The sequence below is a fragment of the Anabas testudineus genome, chromosome 16 (assembly GCF_900324465.2).
Source record: "Anabas testudineus chromosome 16, fAnaTes1.2, whole genome shotgun sequence".
Classification (NCBI taxonomy): Eukaryota; Metazoa; Chordata; class Actinopteri; order Anabantiformes; family Anabantidae; genus Anabas; species Anabas testudineus.
Window position 1 is genome coordinate 11,047,257 of NC_046625.1, and position 20,946 is coordinate 11,068,202.

At 42.3% G+C, this 20,946-nt stretch overlaps 1 protein-coding gene across 1 annotated transcript; it reads right to left on the reverse strand.

The window, feature by feature from the left end:
• Positions 1-416: 416 nt before the first annotated feature.
• chrnb2 (cholinergic receptor, nicotinic, beta 2) lies at positions 417-17,530 on the reverse strand. Its single transcript, XM_026370009.1, has 6 exons — positions 17,295-17,530; positions 9,113-9,258; positions 8,703-8,747; positions 7,151-7,260; positions 4,002-5,130; positions 417-2,605 (listed from the first exon to the last, which is right to left on the reverse strand). The coding sequence occupies exons 1-6, from the start codon at positions 17,365-17,367 to the stop codon at positions 2,453-2,455; spliced, it is 1,656 nt and encodes a 551-aa protein (XP_026225794.1). The 5' UTR covers positions 17,368-17,530; the 3' UTR covers positions 417-2,452.
• Between the last annotated feature and the right edge of the window lie 3,416 nt (positions 17,531-20,946).

The window sequence follows — 20,946 nt, forward strand, 5'->3', positions numbered from 1 at the left end:
TGTTTCTTTCTTTCATTTCATCCTGTGGTGTAAGATTAATGGTAAGTGTGGGTAATAAACTCATTTATATATAGATTACATTTGTATGTGTCCAAAAGAGAGTGAAAATACGGAGCACAGACACATGCTTTCATTAATCTGAACCTACAACCTTTATTGGACTGATTAAGGTGTGCACAGGAGCAGATTTGCAGAGTCTGAAAGGAGAAGGTGAGAGATGGGGGAGCATTATGAGAGAGGAAGTGAGAATAAAGGAAGGAGAGTGGAGAGGCCAAAGAGAGCGGACAGCAGCATTTTATCCACGTGGAGCCATGCAGCTTACAGTTTTCACAGGTCTCTTGACTGGCTTTTCACACTTGTATGGGATTTTTGGGGATCCTCCTGGGTTATCCCATCCTCAAAAGACAGAGAGAGAGAGAGAGAGAGAAATGCACAGCTCCCAGTCCAACTAAGCTGAGCTGCAGACTTGGCCACACAATGGTAAAAAGCCAAAGAAACTCCCAGCAAGTGACAGTGACTAAGGATTAGACAGCTTTTTTCCGAGATTTATAGTGGATTTCCTGCAGTGACAGCGCTAAGAGTCCTTTGTCTCTGCCTAACCTGCGTTATTCCTCCTCACTATCTGGATTGTGCTTGCTCGTATGGTGGTCAAGTTAGTAATTTTTCCTGTTGGTTCTCCTATGCTGCAACATATATTTAAAGCCAAACACATGTATACTAATTTGCATCATGTATTACCTTTTGCCATTTCTCTCTTGTTTATTGAATATATTACTCTTCCCATCAATCAACCATCCCATGAAAAAGGAAAAGTGCCCGAATGAATAGGTGTTTAGACAATGTAGGTTATCATTATACTAACTGGAATAAATGTCAGAAATGTGTTTGTCCATGAACGGCAAGATAAGGGGGGAGAGGACTGGAGAGAGCTTGCCGGACATTAATAGAAAGGGTGGGGGAGCAGCACATACAGTATGCTCGTCTGAACATTGACTCTGACTTGATGTGATAATGCATTTGGGTACTGGGCGAGCATACGCATACATACACACAGGCATACATGAATAAATATGCTATTAATGTTACATACATGACTATAATCCACTGCAGAAATAGGTATAGAGGAGAGGAGAGGAGAGGAGAGGAGAGGAGAGGAGAGGAGAGGAGAGGAGAGGAGAGGAGAGGAGAGGAGAGGAGAGGAGAGGAGAGGAAAACAAAAAACCTGTGACACCCAAAGGACAAACAATTGAGACACTGTCTTACTCTGATCTGATAATCACAGCATTGACAGAAAGTAAACGGTTGGTGAAATTACATATTAACACACATAATAGCTTAATTGCCATGAGAAAATCCACATCTTTCAACCAATGTGTTTAGATTTACATGTAACTTTTCCCTCAGAACTCAATTTTTTGTGAAATTAGATTTCACTGTCCGTCTGAAAGGAAAACATAGCCACCATCTTAGCTCAGATTCTCAAATTTCTCAGGTGTTGGACTCATCTCACTGCAGCTGTGCACTCTGGCACAGCAGTCTGCTGTCATACTCTAATTACTGTGCCCAACTCTCTAAGCAAAAACTGTCCATGCATAATCTATTACGGTATTCCTCAGACTTTCATCTAACACACCTCTCTTTTTATTTCATATATATTAGTACCCTGTATGTATTTCCCTTCTTACTGTGTTGCATCTGCACATACTCTATGTTGTGTACACATCACAGGCTGTGTAATATGATTTAAATCACATTCTTGTTATATCAATACAATCATACAACACACCTTAGCCTCTCTATCGACAACAGACTCTTGCATAAGCTAACACATAGAGAAACTGTACTAATATATACTCAATGCTATACTGTGGTAAGCCACTACGCTATGATAAAATGTACTGAATCAGTTCGCTGATGTAGTGGTTTTCTGAAAAAATAAACTAAATATAGAGAGCCTTGGTATGAACCTCCTTTCCCTTTCTGATTCGCTCAGACTGACATCAGTCAATACTGTGAATGAGTAATGCCATAGTTGAAGGCGGGTGTATCATGTGTCTAAGCAATCAGCATCAGTGGGAAAGTGTTGATTGGTTGACCAAAGGTTCAACAAAGAGCAAATCCTTTCGTTCTTGCTCCCTGACTGGCTGAATAGGAGAGCAGGGAGGGGCCTTTCCACCAGAAAGGGGAGGTCAGTCCATTAAACATCTGGACAAAAAAACTGCAGGAAAGTATGATGGTGTTTTCCTTTTTCTTCATACAAGAAAAACTGTTGTTCATTTCAAAAAACGTTACTATAAAGATAATGGGCGTGATTGCTGTTGAGTTCCAGTTCTGGTTCCAGTTCACAGACACATAATAAAACCCAGAGCAGCTCCCCCATGGCTGCCCCTTGTCCTGCTGTGCTGATTGGTTGGGGGAGCTGTCTGTCGCTGAGTTTGTGCCCGGGGAATGGTCAGCCTGGTGTGTGGGTGATGGTCTTGGCTGTGTAATTCTGGAATAGCGGCTGCAGGAACATGCCCATTGTGCCGAACACGCACACAAATACAAAGATCCAAAGAAAGAGGCGGTCTATCACCATGGCAACATACTTCCAGTCCTCGCTCACCTGGAGGGATAAAAGGGGAGTGGGAAGGGGGAAAGAAAAAGATTAAGGTGAGCAGAATCATACTCGTGTCACATCCTGTCATTCTCTTTCCCTCTCTCTCTGCCTCTCTGCCTTTAACTATGCAGTAGGTTAATGGAGGTGAAGGGTTAATGTGAGCAGAGACTCGTTCGGCCACAAAGCTCTGATGAGGTCTGACATGAGTCAAGGAGGAGGAGAAGGACGTCTGAGACGAGAGAGAGTGATGGAGGGCAGAGAGACAGAGGGTGAGCTGACACTGTAACCCCAGCGATGATGACTTGGAGAGGATGGGGAATAGGGGGAGGGGAAGGACTGAGGCAGGATGGAGGAGGGAGGATTTTAAAGCAGTTGGCATGGCGACACTTTGGCAGGCTAACTATGGCAATAATGGACAGAATTATAGAGGACTGTTAATTCCTGTGATACTTTCTTTCATGCCAGGAGAGACGCCTGGCCTCCTAAGATGCCTTGAGGAGAATCGATTAAGAAATACCTCCCTCACTTCACTGTCCTCTATTCCAACACTTTTCCACTTGTACTGCTTCTCTATGCACACGTCATGCTGCTGCTATAATTACATGTCTGTGTTGAATATTCAGAGGGCTGTGGTTGCGTCACCAGATAAATGGCGCGGCTGTTCAGCTCTGTCGTCATTATAACATGATATGGCACTGAGAGGATAGATGTGTGCTTCCCAGAATGCCTTTACAGTTTGTAACAGAGTCACATAAAAGAATCTGGTATGATGTTATGCTCACATCAACAAGACAGTATTTTATTATCATACTGGCACGAGCCTGGGCTGAAATAATTAGGTAATCTGTTTTTCACAAAGGCCGTTTTGTTTTTCTTTATGTTTTTGTGTTTAACTAAACCTTTATTGCATCATGTTGCGAGGAAATAATTATTTTCCTATATTTTGCCTATTTACACATTCAACAGAAAGAGCTAAATTAATTTTGAGATTAAAGAATGTAAATCTAATATTCACTCGTTTAACTCTGTCTCCATTATCCCTTGAGGGAGATATCTAGCTCTTAAGCAGCTTAATTATCTATTCAGATCACCAGCTTGTTGCTTTTCCTTTTCTGTCTACTTTTTGGTGATGACCAGATAGCGTACACTGTACATAGCGTACAAGTGAAAAGGAGGTGAGGCTCCTGAGAGCTGTGAAGGTGATGAAAAATAGAATTTTTTTTTTTTTAAGCTAAAGGTCGCTAAAACATGTAGTCGCATTCTCTATTGGTGCATAGTGATTTAATCCACTGTTAATAAACTATTAATTACAATAAACTATTTAAACTGTTATAGCCCTTTCCTATGACTTCACTGTGATGCTGTAAATGCTACTACACAGGTGATCGTGTATAATACTCACACTTTGATCATCATCCTCGCTCTTCATGTGGTTGGCGATGAAGCGCACTCCTTCCACAGCCTCCTCGAAGCCTGGACAGGCTTGAGCCAGCAGGGCTTGAGTCAGAGCAGGACCCCCTGCTGCTTGTTTCCCTCTTGGCAGATTTCCAGAGCCCCCTTCCCGGCCCTCCCTCACCCTGTTCAGACCATCCATGGATCCTGCTCCTGCAGTTCCCAGATCCCCGCCAAACTGTTTCACGGATGCCCGGTTAACATAACAGGTACAAGGGTCACTGTCATCCTTGCCAAACACCCCTGTGGAAGGTCCCCCTCCATTCCCACCAGAACCGCCCAGCCCTAGGCCGACCATTAAGGCTCCTGCCTCGCCACTGCGCCCACCCTCCTTCTGTTCCTGTGCCCTTCTTTTCTGGCGCAGTCGCTGGCGCTCACAGCTGTTCCTGGGCTGGCGCATGAAGAGCAGAGCAGGAAGCTTGTTGAGGAAAACCAATTTGACCCAGGAGGGCATGGTGTGGGTGCTGGGCGAGCGGTGGTGCACGTTGAGCACGCACACACTAGTGATGATGGAGAACGTCACCAGCACCATGGTGAACATCAGATACTTCCCTACCAGAGGGACGTCTAGCGAAGTGGGCGGCACAATCTTGGAGATCAGCAGCAGGAACACAGTGAGAGCCAGCAGCACCGAGATGCAGAGCGTCATCTTCTCTCCGCAGTCTGACGGCAGGTAGAAGACCAGGATGGCCAGCGAGGTGATGAGCACACACGGGATGATAAGGTTGATGGTGTAAAAAAGCGGCTTCCTGCGGATGATGAAGTCATAAGTTATGTCAACATAGGTGGGGTCAGCTGGGTTCTCATTTCGTCTCCCTGGCAGGGCGATGATATCCCACTCTCCGCTGGGTGTGAAGTCATCCATGCTGGCCACGTCAGCGCGGAGCACCAGATCAACCTCTGTGCGGTCATAGGTCCAGGAGCGGAAGCGTAAGGTGCAGTTCTGCTGGTCGAAGGGAAAATGCTTGACCTCGATCTTACAGGCTGACTTATAGATGGCTGGGGGCAACCAGAAGATACTGCCATCATAGGAGACCACTGCGTTAGAGTAGAATGACACCTCATACACCCCGTCAGCACTGAGAGGGCGAGAGAGATGAAGACAAAAGAGAAGGACTGTCAGCAAAAAACAGAAACTTCTGTGATGATGAAATAAGAACGACTCACACACACACACACACACACACACACACACACACACACACACAAACACAAATACAAAGTTGCACGTTACAATGCAGAGACTTGTCATCAGGCTGTGTCACAGGTCATCAGGGTCACATAGACACACACACACACTTCACCTTTTTGATTCCTGAGGATCAAAAAGGTGGGATCAAATGAAGGAAAGGTCCACACAGGGAGCATAGCTCACAGGTGGGTGCGTCAAGTTCAAACCAAATAAAACACCTCAGTCACAAGTTAACTGACAACATGGAAGCTGTAGATTGAGTTTCCACTTCACTCTAGATTTGGTCAGGAGAAATAAATAATTAGGGCTATTGATACTGTATCCTACAGAAGAGGGTCAGTCATTATTTCCTACTGTATTCCCACAATTTCTACTCTAAGATGTTGTGTGTGTTTCCTGAAAACATTCTGCATGCAGTATTTCTGTATGCAGAGCTAATCCTCCTGTTTAAGTGACTGACAGAACTTGGAGTGGAGTAGACTTGAAGGATAGAGTGTTGACCCGGGGTATACAGGATTAACGGGATCAGTTTATCCAAGGTGAGCTTGGTGAGGGATCTTTTAATCTTTAGTAGAGCCAAGTCTGAGGCAGGGAAAGAGGAGAAGGCCACGTAGATCACTGTTCTCTGATGAGCTGATTTACATGCTGTATGCTGACACTCAGTTTCCATTACATTAAGACGAGAGATCTGCAGGATCCCTACCTCCCACAGACACACAAGCAAATCCTAATTAATAAACTAGACAAAACCAGTCCTATTTTGTGAGGCGGAAGGTCTTATTGTATATACAATAATGAATCAGTTTAACACAGTTTATTCTATGCACACAAACCACAAAACTGGGTTGTTTTAAATATGTGAGATAGTGGTATATATAGCTAATTTTAACTATCGCCCAGGGCAACACTTAAGTCTGAATTAACTCTGCAAAAACACAAGAACAGTTTCAGCTAAGGTGGATTCTGCACTGTGAGCTTATCTTTTGTTCCTGCTTTCCATAGAGTGGTTCCTTCATCAAAACGACATTTTTAGACCTAATTAAAAATAGATTTATAGTTTATACTTTGCTCCCATGGTGCACATTTCAAAGTAAATGAGTGTTTTTAATTAAATTAAAGAGTTATCAGAGTACTAGTTGGGTTCTGAGTTTCTGCGTGCGCTGTCCCTGATTGGAACGTGGAAAGTTACAGGGTGCGTACAAAATGTACTAAGGACGGTGGTGTGGATGGAGGTCGGTGTGAGCCAAGCAGCAACTTTATGCCTCCTCACAGATGATGCGTTCACAAATGAACAGCCTGCTTGTGTTATCATGTATTAGAAAGTAAATTACTGGGTGAGATGTCAGATAAGAATTAAACAGCAGGGGATGAACCTGAATAAAGACTCTAAATTAAAATGCAAGACAGCATGTCTGCACATCGAGCCCTTAAATGTCACACATTGGTTAAACAACCAATAATGAAAGAGCAATGTTCTTATTGATGCATTTATTATTTGATTATTTGACAGCTATGGGGTTCAGTGTCTTGTCCAAGGACACAGAGGGAAACATTTCAACACAATTTCATACATATGACTACAGATTTATGCTTATTTATATAAATATGTGTCGCACATAGATGACTTCCACCTTTAAAATGTTTTGATAGACCCGTACAGTAATGGCGCATGATGATATGACTAGATTACAGTGGACATATTCAGTCATGTATGGCAGGCCTGCATTTATCACACAGTTACAATCCTGGCATTTAATTGATGTCGTTATCCAAAGTGGCAGCTGGATCAAAACACCAGGGAGTTAGCATTAAAATGTTATCTGTTTTTCTTGTTGCGCATGCTTCCGTGAGCCTATATGCATTTTCTCAGAGTCTTCTGAAGTGAGGAGTGTCAGTCAATGACTCACTTGTTGTAAAGCACCACATCAGGCAACCAGATGTGTTTTGAGGGCAGCCTGACCTTCATCATTCCATCAAACTCCTCAGGGACCCAAGTCAGACGATAGTCCTGCCACTCCTGAGGGCCAATAGAAACACAATGCTTAGTCACTCATTCGCCAATCACACAGCAGTATGAAGACATCTTAAGAGGAGCAGGGAGGGGAAGGCCTGTTGTTTCATCTGTCTGTGAATCAGTCAGTAGGTGCTTAATATGAAACTGCAGAAACCACGTCAGCCAGGGGAACATCCTGTGCTGTCTATCTGTCTGCGTGCTTAACAATTTTTTAAAGGCACTCAGCCATGAACCAATCAGCAGAAATGAAAAAGGAATCTATGGAACAGGAAGGCTGTTTCTGTGTGTGCACATTTGTGCATCAGCAAATCGCATGTCCTCTGTATAACCCTCTGTATAACAGCAGATCTGTCTGGCTCGTCTATGTTATAGCCATATATGTCTGCAGTAACTGTGATGCATTATGGTTATTACAGTTTGTCTTGGCAAAAGTCAGCTGTCCTTGGCTCGCCTACTTACCGAAAGCGAGAGATCCATAGCACGCTAATGGTCATTCCACGCTCAGCTACATGTCATAAATCCTAATTTGCTCAGGTTTACGTGTGTGCGCACATGTGTGTGTGTCTTCTGTGTGAAGATGAGACAGAGAGAGGCATGAAGTTATAAACCACCTAATCAAAAATGCTGCATCAGTGGTGACATTATACTCAGAGGGATATATAACAATAATTTGTTTCATGTATACTTCTAAATTTACTCTCACGTTGAACATATGTCTGTGTGCAACACCTGCTCTCAAACACAAGCATGTTTACACACGGTGTGTTCATGTGTACAAAAACATGTTCTACCATGTTCAAGGCCTCAGATGTAAGAATCAACAAGCTCCAGTCATGTAGAAGAGAATCACGACTCTGTCAGAGTCACATTATGGTTATGGTAGGTCGCATCCAAAGTCACAAACTGCCTAGGTAAATTCAGCATTGCTGAATCAGTTGTCTGACCTTTGATCGGTGTTTCACTCTCATAAATATCAGCGGATTTCTCACTTTTCTCCTGTCAGGTGTTGAAGGATGAGTGGGTTGTTGGGTTTTCTATACAATGCTGTATATTTTGTAAGGTCTTTAAACCTTAAACACTGTAAAGTGCCTTGACATGGCCTGTTGTGATTTGGCACTATACAAATAAAACTGAATCAAATTGAATGACACTTCACTGTTGTCGAGCTGTAAGATTCACCTCTCACCCTCATCTGCTATGGTCTGCTGGTATAACAACACTGTGGCAATTAAATAATGTCGACATGTACGCCGTAGTATACTTCAGAGAGCATCGTTCAGTGTGTGCTGTTTTCTGAGTACCATTCAGGTCTCTAGTGGTTTGTGAAATACTTCCACTGACCTGGATGTCACATTGTGAAATCTATGGTAAAACCATCCAGGATTACAAAATGTTTACGTGTTAAATTAGAACAGTAGAAGAGGAGAAGAGTGGGAGACGCTCACCTGTGTTAGCCAGACATTAGTGGTCATCACCTGCTCTCTTTCATGCTGCAAAGGAAGAAGACCCATTCAGTAGATTAGGGTACCTCTGTGATTCAATACAGCCCTTCAGACAAGCTGTTGTACATGTGAGTGACAGATTTTTTAAATACTGACTTTCCAATCTAATACCATCTCTCATTAGACTATAACACAGGCTTCGGTTTAATATATCAATACAATTCTTACACTAATGCTTTTTGTCTTTTAGCAGAATTTCTAAAACTGTTCTGGACAGATTTCCATAAAACATCATGAGTATCCTCATTTTGAGTACTTTCTATGTGTAATCAAAATGAAATGCTGAATGGTATTAAATCAGCCTGTGAAAAGTGCACATGGATTTAAACAATCCTACACATGTGCATACTCACCACACTGATGAGTTGGGCCAGCGACACCATCAGCTGCACAGTAACTAGCTCGGAGTCATTAGTCGCAGGACGGATCAGTTTGTTGTAGTGGGCTGGGTTTAGGAGATGCTCCACCAACCGCTCCTCGGTGTCTGCCCCGAGGCCGCCTGTAATGAGAGCACATTATCATCATCATCATCTGCTTCTATCATGGGACAAAAAAGTCACAGCCATCTGTGTCTCTGTTGGCATTATTTAAAAAGACTTGTGCACGACTTCTGCAGCACAGACACACAGAAGCAGCGAATCAGCAGTGCTGTTGGGTTTCTCTGTTTGGCCACTGCCCTCACTGCCAGCACTGAGAGTTGCATGGCTATTCATGTGTGTGTTGAGAATGCAAAGGCTCTCAACCATGGCTTTACTCATCACTGCCGGCTGGAGCACATCACCACAGCTTAATACAGATTCCTTACGAGATCTGACACCATGAGAATGAGTCAACCAGTCTGAATGTCTCCATCACTATTTCTTCTGTCTCCTCATGCCTCCACTCTTTCTCTATCTGTTCTCCTGTGCCGTGTTGCACCCCTCCCTCTCATCCTGCCTGTCATCCCTCTGTCTGAAGCAGAATGTAGTCAGATCTATGTGAGTGGTCACATTTGGGCAGAACTGTCACAACAGTGCACATCCGCCTTCCTTCCCCACTCTCCCTCTATTCACCCACTACCTTTCTGGCATCTGTTCATTCCTGTGCTGCATCTTTTCCCTTTCATAACACGCTCACACTGTCCCCCTGAAAATAAACACAGCCTGCTTACTGTTAAGTCAGTACCAGCGTTGTCACATTCTGACCTGCTATTTTAGAGGCTGTTAACAGCACAGGAAAACAAACATGTAAAAGCTGATTATGGGTGAAATGTGATGCTGGGCAATTCACTGAATTTTTGTATAAATACCAAACATAAAAAAAATCTATAAATATCAACAAACACACCACCCTCCCTACACCTTTATCACCTAATTCAAAAAGCTTTGCTATACCACAGTAGAGATGGACTTGAGGACCTCTGAATGTGCGTGTTTCGGAGCAACTCTCTGACCCTGCGTCCTCTAATTTCTCCCCTGAGCTCCACCTTCCACCTCCTCTCCCTCTCGCCCTGTAGTGCTGCTGTGTTCACTGAGCACGAATGATAGCCTCTGTCTCTGGATCAATGAGGACTCTATTCATGTCCCATAAACTCAACCTGCAATTCCTCACTCCCCCTTTTTTAATCTCGTGCTGTTTCCTGCGTGCCGTCTCTTCTATCTTATTTTCTTTTATCATCTGAGCAGTCCATATTTTCTTCTCCACTCCCCTGACTGTCTCTCTCCATCTCTCTTTGTTGTTGTCTCCATCACCCTGTTGCTGACAGCCACTGTCCCCTTATTGCCCCTTACCTCGCTGATCCAACATCATCAATACCCATCTTGTCTGCACACGTGGTTATTTTTTGTGCATGAGCACCAGTTTGTGTTTCTGCGTTTGAGTGTCTTTTTGTGTTCACATATTCAACGGGGAAATAAGCATTACTGTCTATGTCTCAGCTATATGAGTAATGTGTATTATTCCCAGAAGCGCAAGGCAATAACAGTGTCGGATGAGGCAGAAGCTAATACAATTCACTTAAAACAATGATGAAGCAGAAAACATTCATATTTTTGTCAGGTATGCTCATAATGTAACTGGTGAGATCATGCCTGAACTAACAAAACAACAACGTAAAAGGCTTGAAAACTGATTCTTTGTGCGACGTTATTAGGTTATATTTACTTCAGTTTACTTTCTTTCTTTTATTTATATTAAGCATCTTGACTCATATGCACAGTTACATCTATGAATAATATGATTTAAATGCAGCGTCTCAGTCCAAAAGCTCACTTGGACTTTGATATCGTGTCTTTTGGGGGGGAAGCATGAGAAGTATTTTAGTGTTATTTCACTTGAGATGACTAAGTTCACCTTCACAAGGAGCCAAAGTTCGAGGCCAAACTGATTGAGCTGGCCAAACGTAAAGGAAGTTCTGTCTAATACAATATTTTGATTCTGAGTAAGCCGCAAGTCTCAAATACCTCTTTACACATTTTAATAGAGCAACGATGTGACCTTTGATCAGATCTTGCAGTTATAATCTTTTACATATTTTCTAACCTTGGTGACAAATTACATCTTTGAACACTTTCTTTGCAACTTACTTGCAAGGTACAGGTCACATATATATGTGCTCCACTGTATGCATTTTAGAATTAAAATAAAAGGACAAATGTGGAGGAGTGTGCAGTCTTGGCTTCAGTATCCACTCTTTCTTTCTTCTTGAATAAAGTCTACCATGGGCTGCAGGATGAAAGTCTATAGTAATTTTATATGGCACTGAGACAAATTAAAGGCTCAAACAGAAAGCTTCAGTGTGTTCTGGTTTTTCTTATCTTCAGAGCTGCAAAAATACCTCCGCTCTGATCACTCGGCTGCTCTTGTGCAGCACTTATTAAAGCTTCTAAACAAAGACTGATCTCCTCTCCTCTGCCTCCACACACAACACGCTGTCATGCTGTAGGCTGAGCTGTGTGGTTGTACTGTTGCTGGTAGCTCAGGTTGTATTCTGGTTGTTTTCCATTGCCAATATTGCAAACTTAATGTGACATTATGAATATTTCAGCAGGGCTCCCCATTAGACCCTGGAGCGAGGGAAGTTACATACCACCATGCACATGCAAACACACTAACACAAACCTCAATGACACAGCATAGGAACAGATGAGACGGTAGCCATGTTCACAAACCCGATGAACGTGGCTGGATGCATTTGTAAAATATTGAGATTGTTTAAAGCATTTCTTCACGTGCTTTAAATAATCTCTGATCTCAGTTTATTTCCTGACTTTTGGTGAAATCAGTGTTAATGTACATTAGCTTGTTTTATCATATCAAATCATCCTTCAATTTTTTTGGCATCTGCTGTTTACAGTGCTGCTCAGAGACCAGAGTTACATGGACTGTAAAGACAAATGTGGAGAAAATGAGGACAAAGCAGAGCTAAATTGAATTATCCCGTTAAGTCTAAGCGATGATCTCTATTTATACAGCTCACTAAAAGGAGAAAAGGTTGGCGTGAAAGCAGGGTCACTTTCTGCTCCTCTCCACGCTCTGCTAAAGATGCTTTTTGGCTGCAGCTGGAACCTTTTATGCTGAAATATTCTTAAATCAATAAGGTAGGGATCAATTGATTACTTGCAACACCAAATTGGCTCCGTAGTGCCCATACAACTGAGATATTAATATTGATCTGCTATCCAGCCGCAATTTCACAGCACTCCTGAAACAAAGCCATCCCACTGTGGACTAACTGAGGCCAGAATCATTTTAGTCACCAGAATGAACACACATCCACATCAAGATAGGCATGGTCAGTTCAGTGTGTGTTATTGTAAATGCTAATAATCCCGAGAAAATACATTTTACACAACATTTTACAATAATGCTATAAACTTATTATGTATCATAAGTTAAAATATTATTTCTAACACAACTTAAGTTATATAAGATTAAACAGAATAAAGTGTTTTGTAAGATGTGAGCTCAAAAGAAGCATTTCCACAGTATTTTAAATCATAAATGATATTATTATTATAAGTTTAAACTACTACATGATAAATAGATTTTCAATTAAATTATGTATAATGTGTAATTCTCAAGGAAAAATGCAGAAGATTACTTTTGTTTATATTTTGTTTCCTGAAACTGTAATGAGCATCTGTATGACACTTTATAGATCAGTTAAATAGTACATGTAAAATACAGTATAATAGTATATAATGTAGGAATATTTAGTTTTTGTACCAACTTGTACTGGGCTTGTATATGTCAACTTTGCCAAAGACAAGCCTTTTATCTACTACATATTGTTCCACCTAGAAAAAAAAAACAATTTACTGTAACTTGAGACTCTTTTTCTAACTTTTTAAACTCTCACGATTTTCAATGACGCCAATAATCCCACGGTACTATTTTCCCTTTATTATAAAGTTGTAGCCATTAAAAATAGTAGGCTGTCTTGTGTTATTTTCAGATATATCAATTCTATATGAGTAATCCTGCCTCATTGGGAAAAGAAAATATAGAACATAATAAACGTTACATCAAGGGAAATTTAGATTGCTAAGCTTCACCATCAGAAGCTGTAATGTAAAATGTACAGATCCCCGTGCTGCAAATATACATGAATGAGGATTTCTAACACTGACAAAAAGTGAATCACTTGGATGCCATTTCATAGCTCTCATTACAGCTTTTATTTGAGCTATTCTTTGGCTTCTTCTAAATTCAGATTCATGTTATCACCATGTTGAAGCCTGCTACCTGACAGTAATGTGCAAATGAACAGATAGGAGGTCACCTGTCTGACAATTCATAGATCTAGATAACAGCTGGAACTTCTGCTTATCTTGTCTTGATCACCAGAACAAACAAAGCATTACATGCCGTTGACAGACATGTTTTTCTGTAATCTTATTGTATTTCTGTCTGTTTACTTCCCAGCACAGTTTTAGAAGTCAGGCCCATTTTGAACACACTTTTCTAAACACCTGCATCAAAGCAATATCATCAAAGTCCTGCCACGATGTAAGTCCTCAGTCTTTTTCCTCTTTTTTTAAATTTTCTTTGACAAAGTCAAAATTAAAACTCTTAACTTTCCAAATGTCTCTTATCTGCCTCTTCTTCTCCGCTGCTTAAATTTCTATTAAACCTCTGTGCTCTCCCTCTGCTTCTCTCTAATCTCCAGGGCCACACATTGCTGTATGCTGCTACTACTGCTGCACATTCATTCACACAAACACACTGATTCACACACACATACACACACACACACACACGGGACCTGGCAGTTTTACACACAGAATGATACGCATTCTCACATACTAATGCAGGCCTCTGTTGTGCATTTTGTAATCACAGATGCAGCTCCCATCCTCTGATCTGGTCCTGTTGCAGCTGTGTATTGGGAGGCAGTCCAATAAGATAGACATAATAAGTGAGCAAGATAAGACACAAAGTGACAGTGAGAGAGAGAGAGAGAGAGAGTGGCAAGGAGAGTTGTTGTAATGTGCAGGTTGAGCTGGAACGGTGCAGCAGAAAAGTGATGACAGGCCAAACCGACCGAGCAGAACTTTCTAGACTGTAGCACTGCCAAGGAAATGATAAGTTGATGCTCACTAAGTGCATTCATAGAGCAGAGGGCAAAGATTATAGTGCATATATACACTCGTGCATGCATACAAATCATATTCTGATGCAGATGATAAAAAGTGCTGCAACAGGACTAATCCTCGTACACTTTGATGAGACTGTGTTCCATATGCGGTAACCTCTGCGTCAGGTCAACCCGGCACCACAGACGTGTTTATTATGCATGGCCTGCTGGGGAAATGACAAGAGACATCCTCCTCACACAACAGAATGGCCACATCCTCACGGCAGCCTCTGAGACAGGTGGTGGAATGACCTTGAGCGTCCTTGCACAGCCAGCCAGTGTGAAACTCCTTTAGTGCATGTCTGCGTAGCTGTATATTTTACACGTGTGAGAACGTATTACAGCCGGTGGTGTATAGTTACTGCATGTCTTTCCACCACCTCACTGGATACTTTTGTGTGTGTACAGTTCACTGAAGAGTTGCATGAAACTCACAAACACATCTCTCTTCTTTTCCAATCCTCATACATGTAAATGTGATATGAATGATACAAGCCCGGAGGCTACCACGGGCAAATGAGAATGCATAAGACACACATCGTAGTCTGGATCTATGCAGAAGTTATACATATTTAACAATTATGTGTTTTTCTTGCTCCCTCGTGGGGAATCTTTAACTTCTGTTATTATAAGCTTAAGCATTAGATATGTGTGCAAACATGCTCGTCGTGAGCATTTCTCCAAACATGTACGTGTGTTTGTGTGTGGATCGAGTTCATAGTCTCTGAGGATGATGCTAATCAGATTTCCCCCCTTTAGGGAAGATGACTCATTAGTACTTCACTGCTCGAGAAGCTCCCTAAAGTGATATTTCATGTTGGTAGCGTTGTCTCTTTCCGTGCTCGTACCTCTGTGTGTACTCAGGAAGGATCAACCAACAAAACCGACTGCTCTGTGTCCAGATCCGCGCCATGTTGACAACATCTTCACAGATTCTTATTCTTATGACACATTCCTGTCAAAACTGATATACTGGACTATAACTTACTTCTATTTGTAGCTTTCTACCTCAGTTTGTTTTACTGTTGCTGATACTGGTTTATTTTATTTCATTTGCACTGGGAAACAAATGGACCGGAACCTCTACAACTACACATAGTTTATTGCCGTACGTGTATTTTTATGTATGTTAATCTGTCTTAGAAAGACAGACAAAACCTGCTTTGGGAAAGTGCCATATAAATATAATATATAGCACACTGTTAAAACTGCTACATGGGTTCATGTGTGTCCATGTTTGTGCTTGTTCCTTGAAGTTGAAACAACATTTTTCTGTGTGTACAGTCCATCTACAGCTCTATCTGTTAAACACTTTGTCATTTTAAAACTGTAATATAATAAAAAGTCATATTTATGGTTTCATATTGTGTTTGCTTTGTCTCTCTGTGTGTGTCTGGATACGGTGCTTGAAATGATAAATGTCAGGTTAATGCAGGTCAAAGCATTTGATCTTTTACTGTATGTCTTTGTGATTGCTCCTGTGTGTATTGTGATTAACTGCACGGTGTAAAGCTCTGTGTGTGGGTGTGTGTGTGTGTGTCTGTGTGTGTGTGTGTGTGACAGAGAGAAAGCGGGAGCATGTTGTCGCCATGGGTGATGATGAACGGTTAGTCAATGCAAGGCAGATGGCCGGGCATGTGTGTGTGAATGAACAGAGGTGTGTTCGTGTGTGTGCGGTTATGTGTGCTGCTACACAAGCAGTGACAAACAGCCTTTTTGCTCGGAGGCACTGAGCTGGCCTCTGCCCTGTCACTATTATGGATAGGCTCAAAATATTAAGGCAGCCCTAATTCAACCAATCAGTGGATGTGTTCCTTGTTGTGCTTGGGGCGAACTCTCGCTGAGCAGAAATTAACACTAAATTAGAGCCAACTTACAGAGGTGGAATATGTCCAAACACCCTAATAGCTCTACACTTAACACATACATCATTGTTCTGAATGCACTGCAACAGCAGCATCACGAATAGGACTGATGTACTTAATCCATGTCATGCCATAAAAGCAAAAAGACCATTCATCTGTCTAAGCGGCTCTACACAGGCACAGGGCTTTTCCTGTACTGCCGGATGACATACTGTCCTTTACTGACAGGATATAGAAGTTGTTTTAGCTCAATGTGGCTCTCGTTAATCTGCCCACTCAATGTAAGACCTTAGTGTTAATGAGAGAGTGAGGGAGAGACAGAGGGATAAGTGGGTGATAACACAATTTATTTTCCCTTCTCTCGTTCTCACTTCAATGTACATTTAGAGCGAGCGGGTTAAGTGTACCTGCAACGGCCCGAGATTTTGTTAGGGAAAGATTAATGATGTTTCACATTGACAAAGAGTTTCATATCCGCTGTTTGTGTTGTTTTCATTCAGTTAATTTATAATCAGCCAGATAGTAGCAAAAGCATCTGTGCCATGTTTAAAATACTCATATTAGGAGCAGTTTCCAAAGTGTGATTCATCCCAGGAAAACAAATATTAACAATATACCAATACACTAATAGGTCCATACAATAATATTACTGTAATGGAAACCCCTGTGGTATGCATTTCCTTTATAAACTCACTCACTTCATTATTTCTCGCAGGTTTTCAACATGTCTAGTGCAAATCATGTTAGTTATTGTGCGCATGTATGAAGTGGGTAACATTTCTCCACTACATCCACTACTATCTCGCTCGTTGCTGTTATGAGAAAGATGGTGACACAGCAGTGAAAGAGTCATCTTCTCCAGCTCTACATCTCCTCAGCATCAAACCAGCCCTCTTATGGTTTCACGAGAATTACTTTATATGCACGTACTCGGACTCCCCTGCACGAACGCGCGGTGGATTTTTTTTTTTTGGCCCTATAAAGGTGACGATGCACATATAATGCACACAAATGCGCAACGACGAAGCCATAAAAAATGGACAAGTTACTCACCTCCCGCAATGGCGAGAAAGAACACCAGCAGCAGCAGCAGCGGCGACGGTGGCGGCCTGCCGTCCATCATCATACGTGCGTCCGAATGCGCTCTGAGCCCGAAAGGTGTTCACCGGGATGAAGAGGCCACCCCTAGCACACCCGCAGTGTTAGTCCCCCTCCACCTTACCACCCAAACCTCCCCTCACTCTCTACCTGGCATGATGACGTCAAGCGTCTCTGTCGTCCACAATTCTGGCCCGATGAGGACAAAATATAAATATCTCTGCGGAGCCAGGTGAGCGCTGCGCTGCGCTGCGCTCGGTCATGCGGCGCTGGCTGTCCGTGCTGAAAACCGCTCAGAGATGCGACGAGCTGGGGAGGTGGGGGGCGGGGCGGGGCGGGGGGGGGAGCGCACGAAGGAGCGGAGTAGGGAGGCGGGAGGGGAGGATGTGCCATACCTCAGGGGCTTCTCAACCAGCACCATATAATATTCAGTACACTTCAGCACGTTTATGGTGCTCAATAGTGACTTTATAGTGACCTTGTCAAACTGATGGCATCTGTCTTCTGACTCTGCTTTCTCTTTATTATCCACCCCCAGGTGTGACAGCAGTGCTACTTCATCTAAAAAATTTTACCACACTTGATATAGTTCATTATTATCAGACCCCAGACTACTTATAGCCTACATGCAAAATTAAAATCTCATCTAAATTATACTAATAGCATAAAGCATGGTGTAATAATGTCTTGAGGTTTAACTCTCTGCCCTGGTTTCTGTGTATATGTGAAGCATCTCCCATCTGTGCCCATTAAAACAATCTCACAACACCTTTCTTGCCTGAGCCTAACGTGATCATAACTCTGTAAATAATATTCACACTCTAAAAGCCAGAGGGGTTGTATCATGTCTTCTGTTTTACTATGTGCTCTCTTCCACTTTCCATTTCTAATTTTCTCTTCTTGTGACCAACCCTTCATCAAAAGTCCATTTATGCTTTGTTGCTCTGTCGGCCGCTGAAGTGACCTCTAATCTGCATTCACAAAGTCACATGCGCAAAATGGGAGATGATGAAAGGCAGGAAGGGAGGAAAGAACAGGTAGGCAGGTGGACAGAGTGAAGAGCAGCTTGGTAGACACGAGCAACATATAGCAGCGTGTGGCTTGTTCTGTTAACTGGGCAGCTCATGCTGAGAGTCAGGTTCTAGAGAAAAAGAGAAACGTAACTAGTTTGGATGAAGAGGGGTGGGGTGAAGAGCAGCACATAAAGAGAGATATAGCAGGAGGGAGAAAGAAGGGGGAGCCAAGAGAGCGTGGGAGGCAGGGAGGGACTGATGGGGGAGTGTAAACAAAGTAAACAGGAGTGCAGGATGGAGGGAAGAGGCGGTTGCCGTGGTGACTCAGAGAAACCAGAACGCTCCAGGAGGAAACGACCTGTTTCTCCTTTGTTTTGTCTATTTTCATCACGACGCATAAAGCGGCGTACACATACACAGCTGGCGCACACACACACATGCTCAAATACACACACTGCGCGAAGCAACACACAAATGAACACATGCGTGCACGCACAGGCAATCTCTTTCACAGTCATGTCTTCCTCTCTCATGCTATCTTTATACACTCCTCTCTCCCTAACCATGAACAGTCTCCTTCTTTCTCCCTCTCCACCTCTCCTCTGCAGTGAATGAGCTGACCTGACAGTGCTCCTCCTCTGTACTGAGTGCTGTGAGTCTCTCTCTGAATTATTTAAAAGCTGGGACCCCCACGAGTGCTTGTCTTCCCCTAACACCCCCTCACGCTCTCCCGCTTTCTCTTTCCTCTGTCCCTTTTTCTCATGTCGTCATTCTGTCTACTGGTGGCTGCAATTACTTCCTGAGGTTCTGTCACTTCTGGGCAACACTTTAATTAACAACACATAAATCACAGACCAGTGTACATTTACAAGCTTTTAATACATTTTCACTGTCCAACTTCCAACTTTCACTGTTTTTCTCTTCTCTTCAGAGGCAAATATTTTACTTTTGCAGCTATAGTTAATTTTACAGACTGAGATGTTAGGTCGAAAACCTTATCCCATCTTGATATTTAAATTTCTGTTCATGTGAATGCATCAGTAGTAATAAAAAAAAATATAAATTTATTTATTACAATGCACACCTCCTTTTAACAATTTTTATGATCTGCTATTAAAGATCCCAGTACTAACATTGGTTATAAGCTCATATCTTAAATGTAGGTAGATAGATGTATAGAAATTATGTATATATATGAGTATTATGCATATATCTCCAAAATGTCTTTTGGCTTTTAATGAGCAATTCAGCTTAAACAACATGGACATTTTCACTTTATGTGTTTAAAAAAATACATTCTGAATAGGTAAAATCTGTGATAAATGCAGCAATGATGTATGAAACTGAGAACATTCAAATATGTATTTTGGACTATAGGCTGGGTAGATACGGAACACAACATTTAAAAAAACAGCCTGACAAGCACTGCGAGCCAACACCCTGGGCCTCTTGTTTGTTTTGACCTACTTTGTGATTTAATTAAGACAAAACAGAGGATGAACCACAACAAATCACACGCATGGAAGGATGGGTGATATTTAGGTGTCTGCTGTGGTGTAACGTTGCCATTTGTAACAGTCCGGTAATGGGACGGCCGTGATGAGAGCCAGCTTCTCAACTGGAAAGTTAAAGGTCAATCCCAAGCTAAAGTTAGCATCTTCTTTACTGAAGTGTCTTTGAGCAAGAAACGCAGTTGCTCTGGAGTTTGCCCTGCATCTTAACCCCTTGAGAAGCTGTCATACAATCATCAAAGTGCGATAAAAATAGATTGTCAACAGGACTGAATTGCTCTGCAGTTTCTAACAGTACTTTGACATTTGATGTTGTTGCTCTTCATTCACAAATCAAGGAGGATCTTCTGAGGGGGAGCTACATTGCTACTATGGCCATGGTTATTCATAGCTCTTTTTATATTACGGTCTGTCTCTCCTCCCTCTTTCTCATCCTCTCTCCTCCCTCTTCTCCTTCCCTGTAGAAAAGGATCTACCTCACTCTGACTAATCACCATGGCAACCTGGTAATCCCTGAACAGAAAATTCAGACTCCCTCTATCTCTCTCTCTGTCTATCGCACACACACACACACATCCGTGCACACATGGATGCACACATTGGCACATCCACGCATGCACACACACTCTCTCACTTTCTGTGCATGCAAACTAATACACTGGTGTTTACTGGTGAGACATATCTACCTACAAACACATGCTTCCACGCATCATTGTGAGGATAAAGTTCTCTATTTTGTGAGACAATTCGTGTGTGTGTTGGCGAGGATTTAAGAACGCTACCTTCAGTGTTGAGCGCGGGTAAATGCCACTTGTGTGCACACTATTTATGTTTGCATTTTGCATCTGTGCTTATGCGTGCTCAGGTTTGTCAGGATTTGCTGACTACAAATGTGTGAGTGTATGAACATGTGTGTGTCTGTAATTGATTTCACACTCAGGTCAATGGTTTTACAGCTACGGGAGAAAATCACACAGACTCATTCTGGTTAGCTTCTCATATTTGTTCCAGTGCCTTCTTCCCACTATCCTGCTTTGACTTTTGCTGCAGGCATGTCTTTTAATAACAACGCTTTTTCTGTAA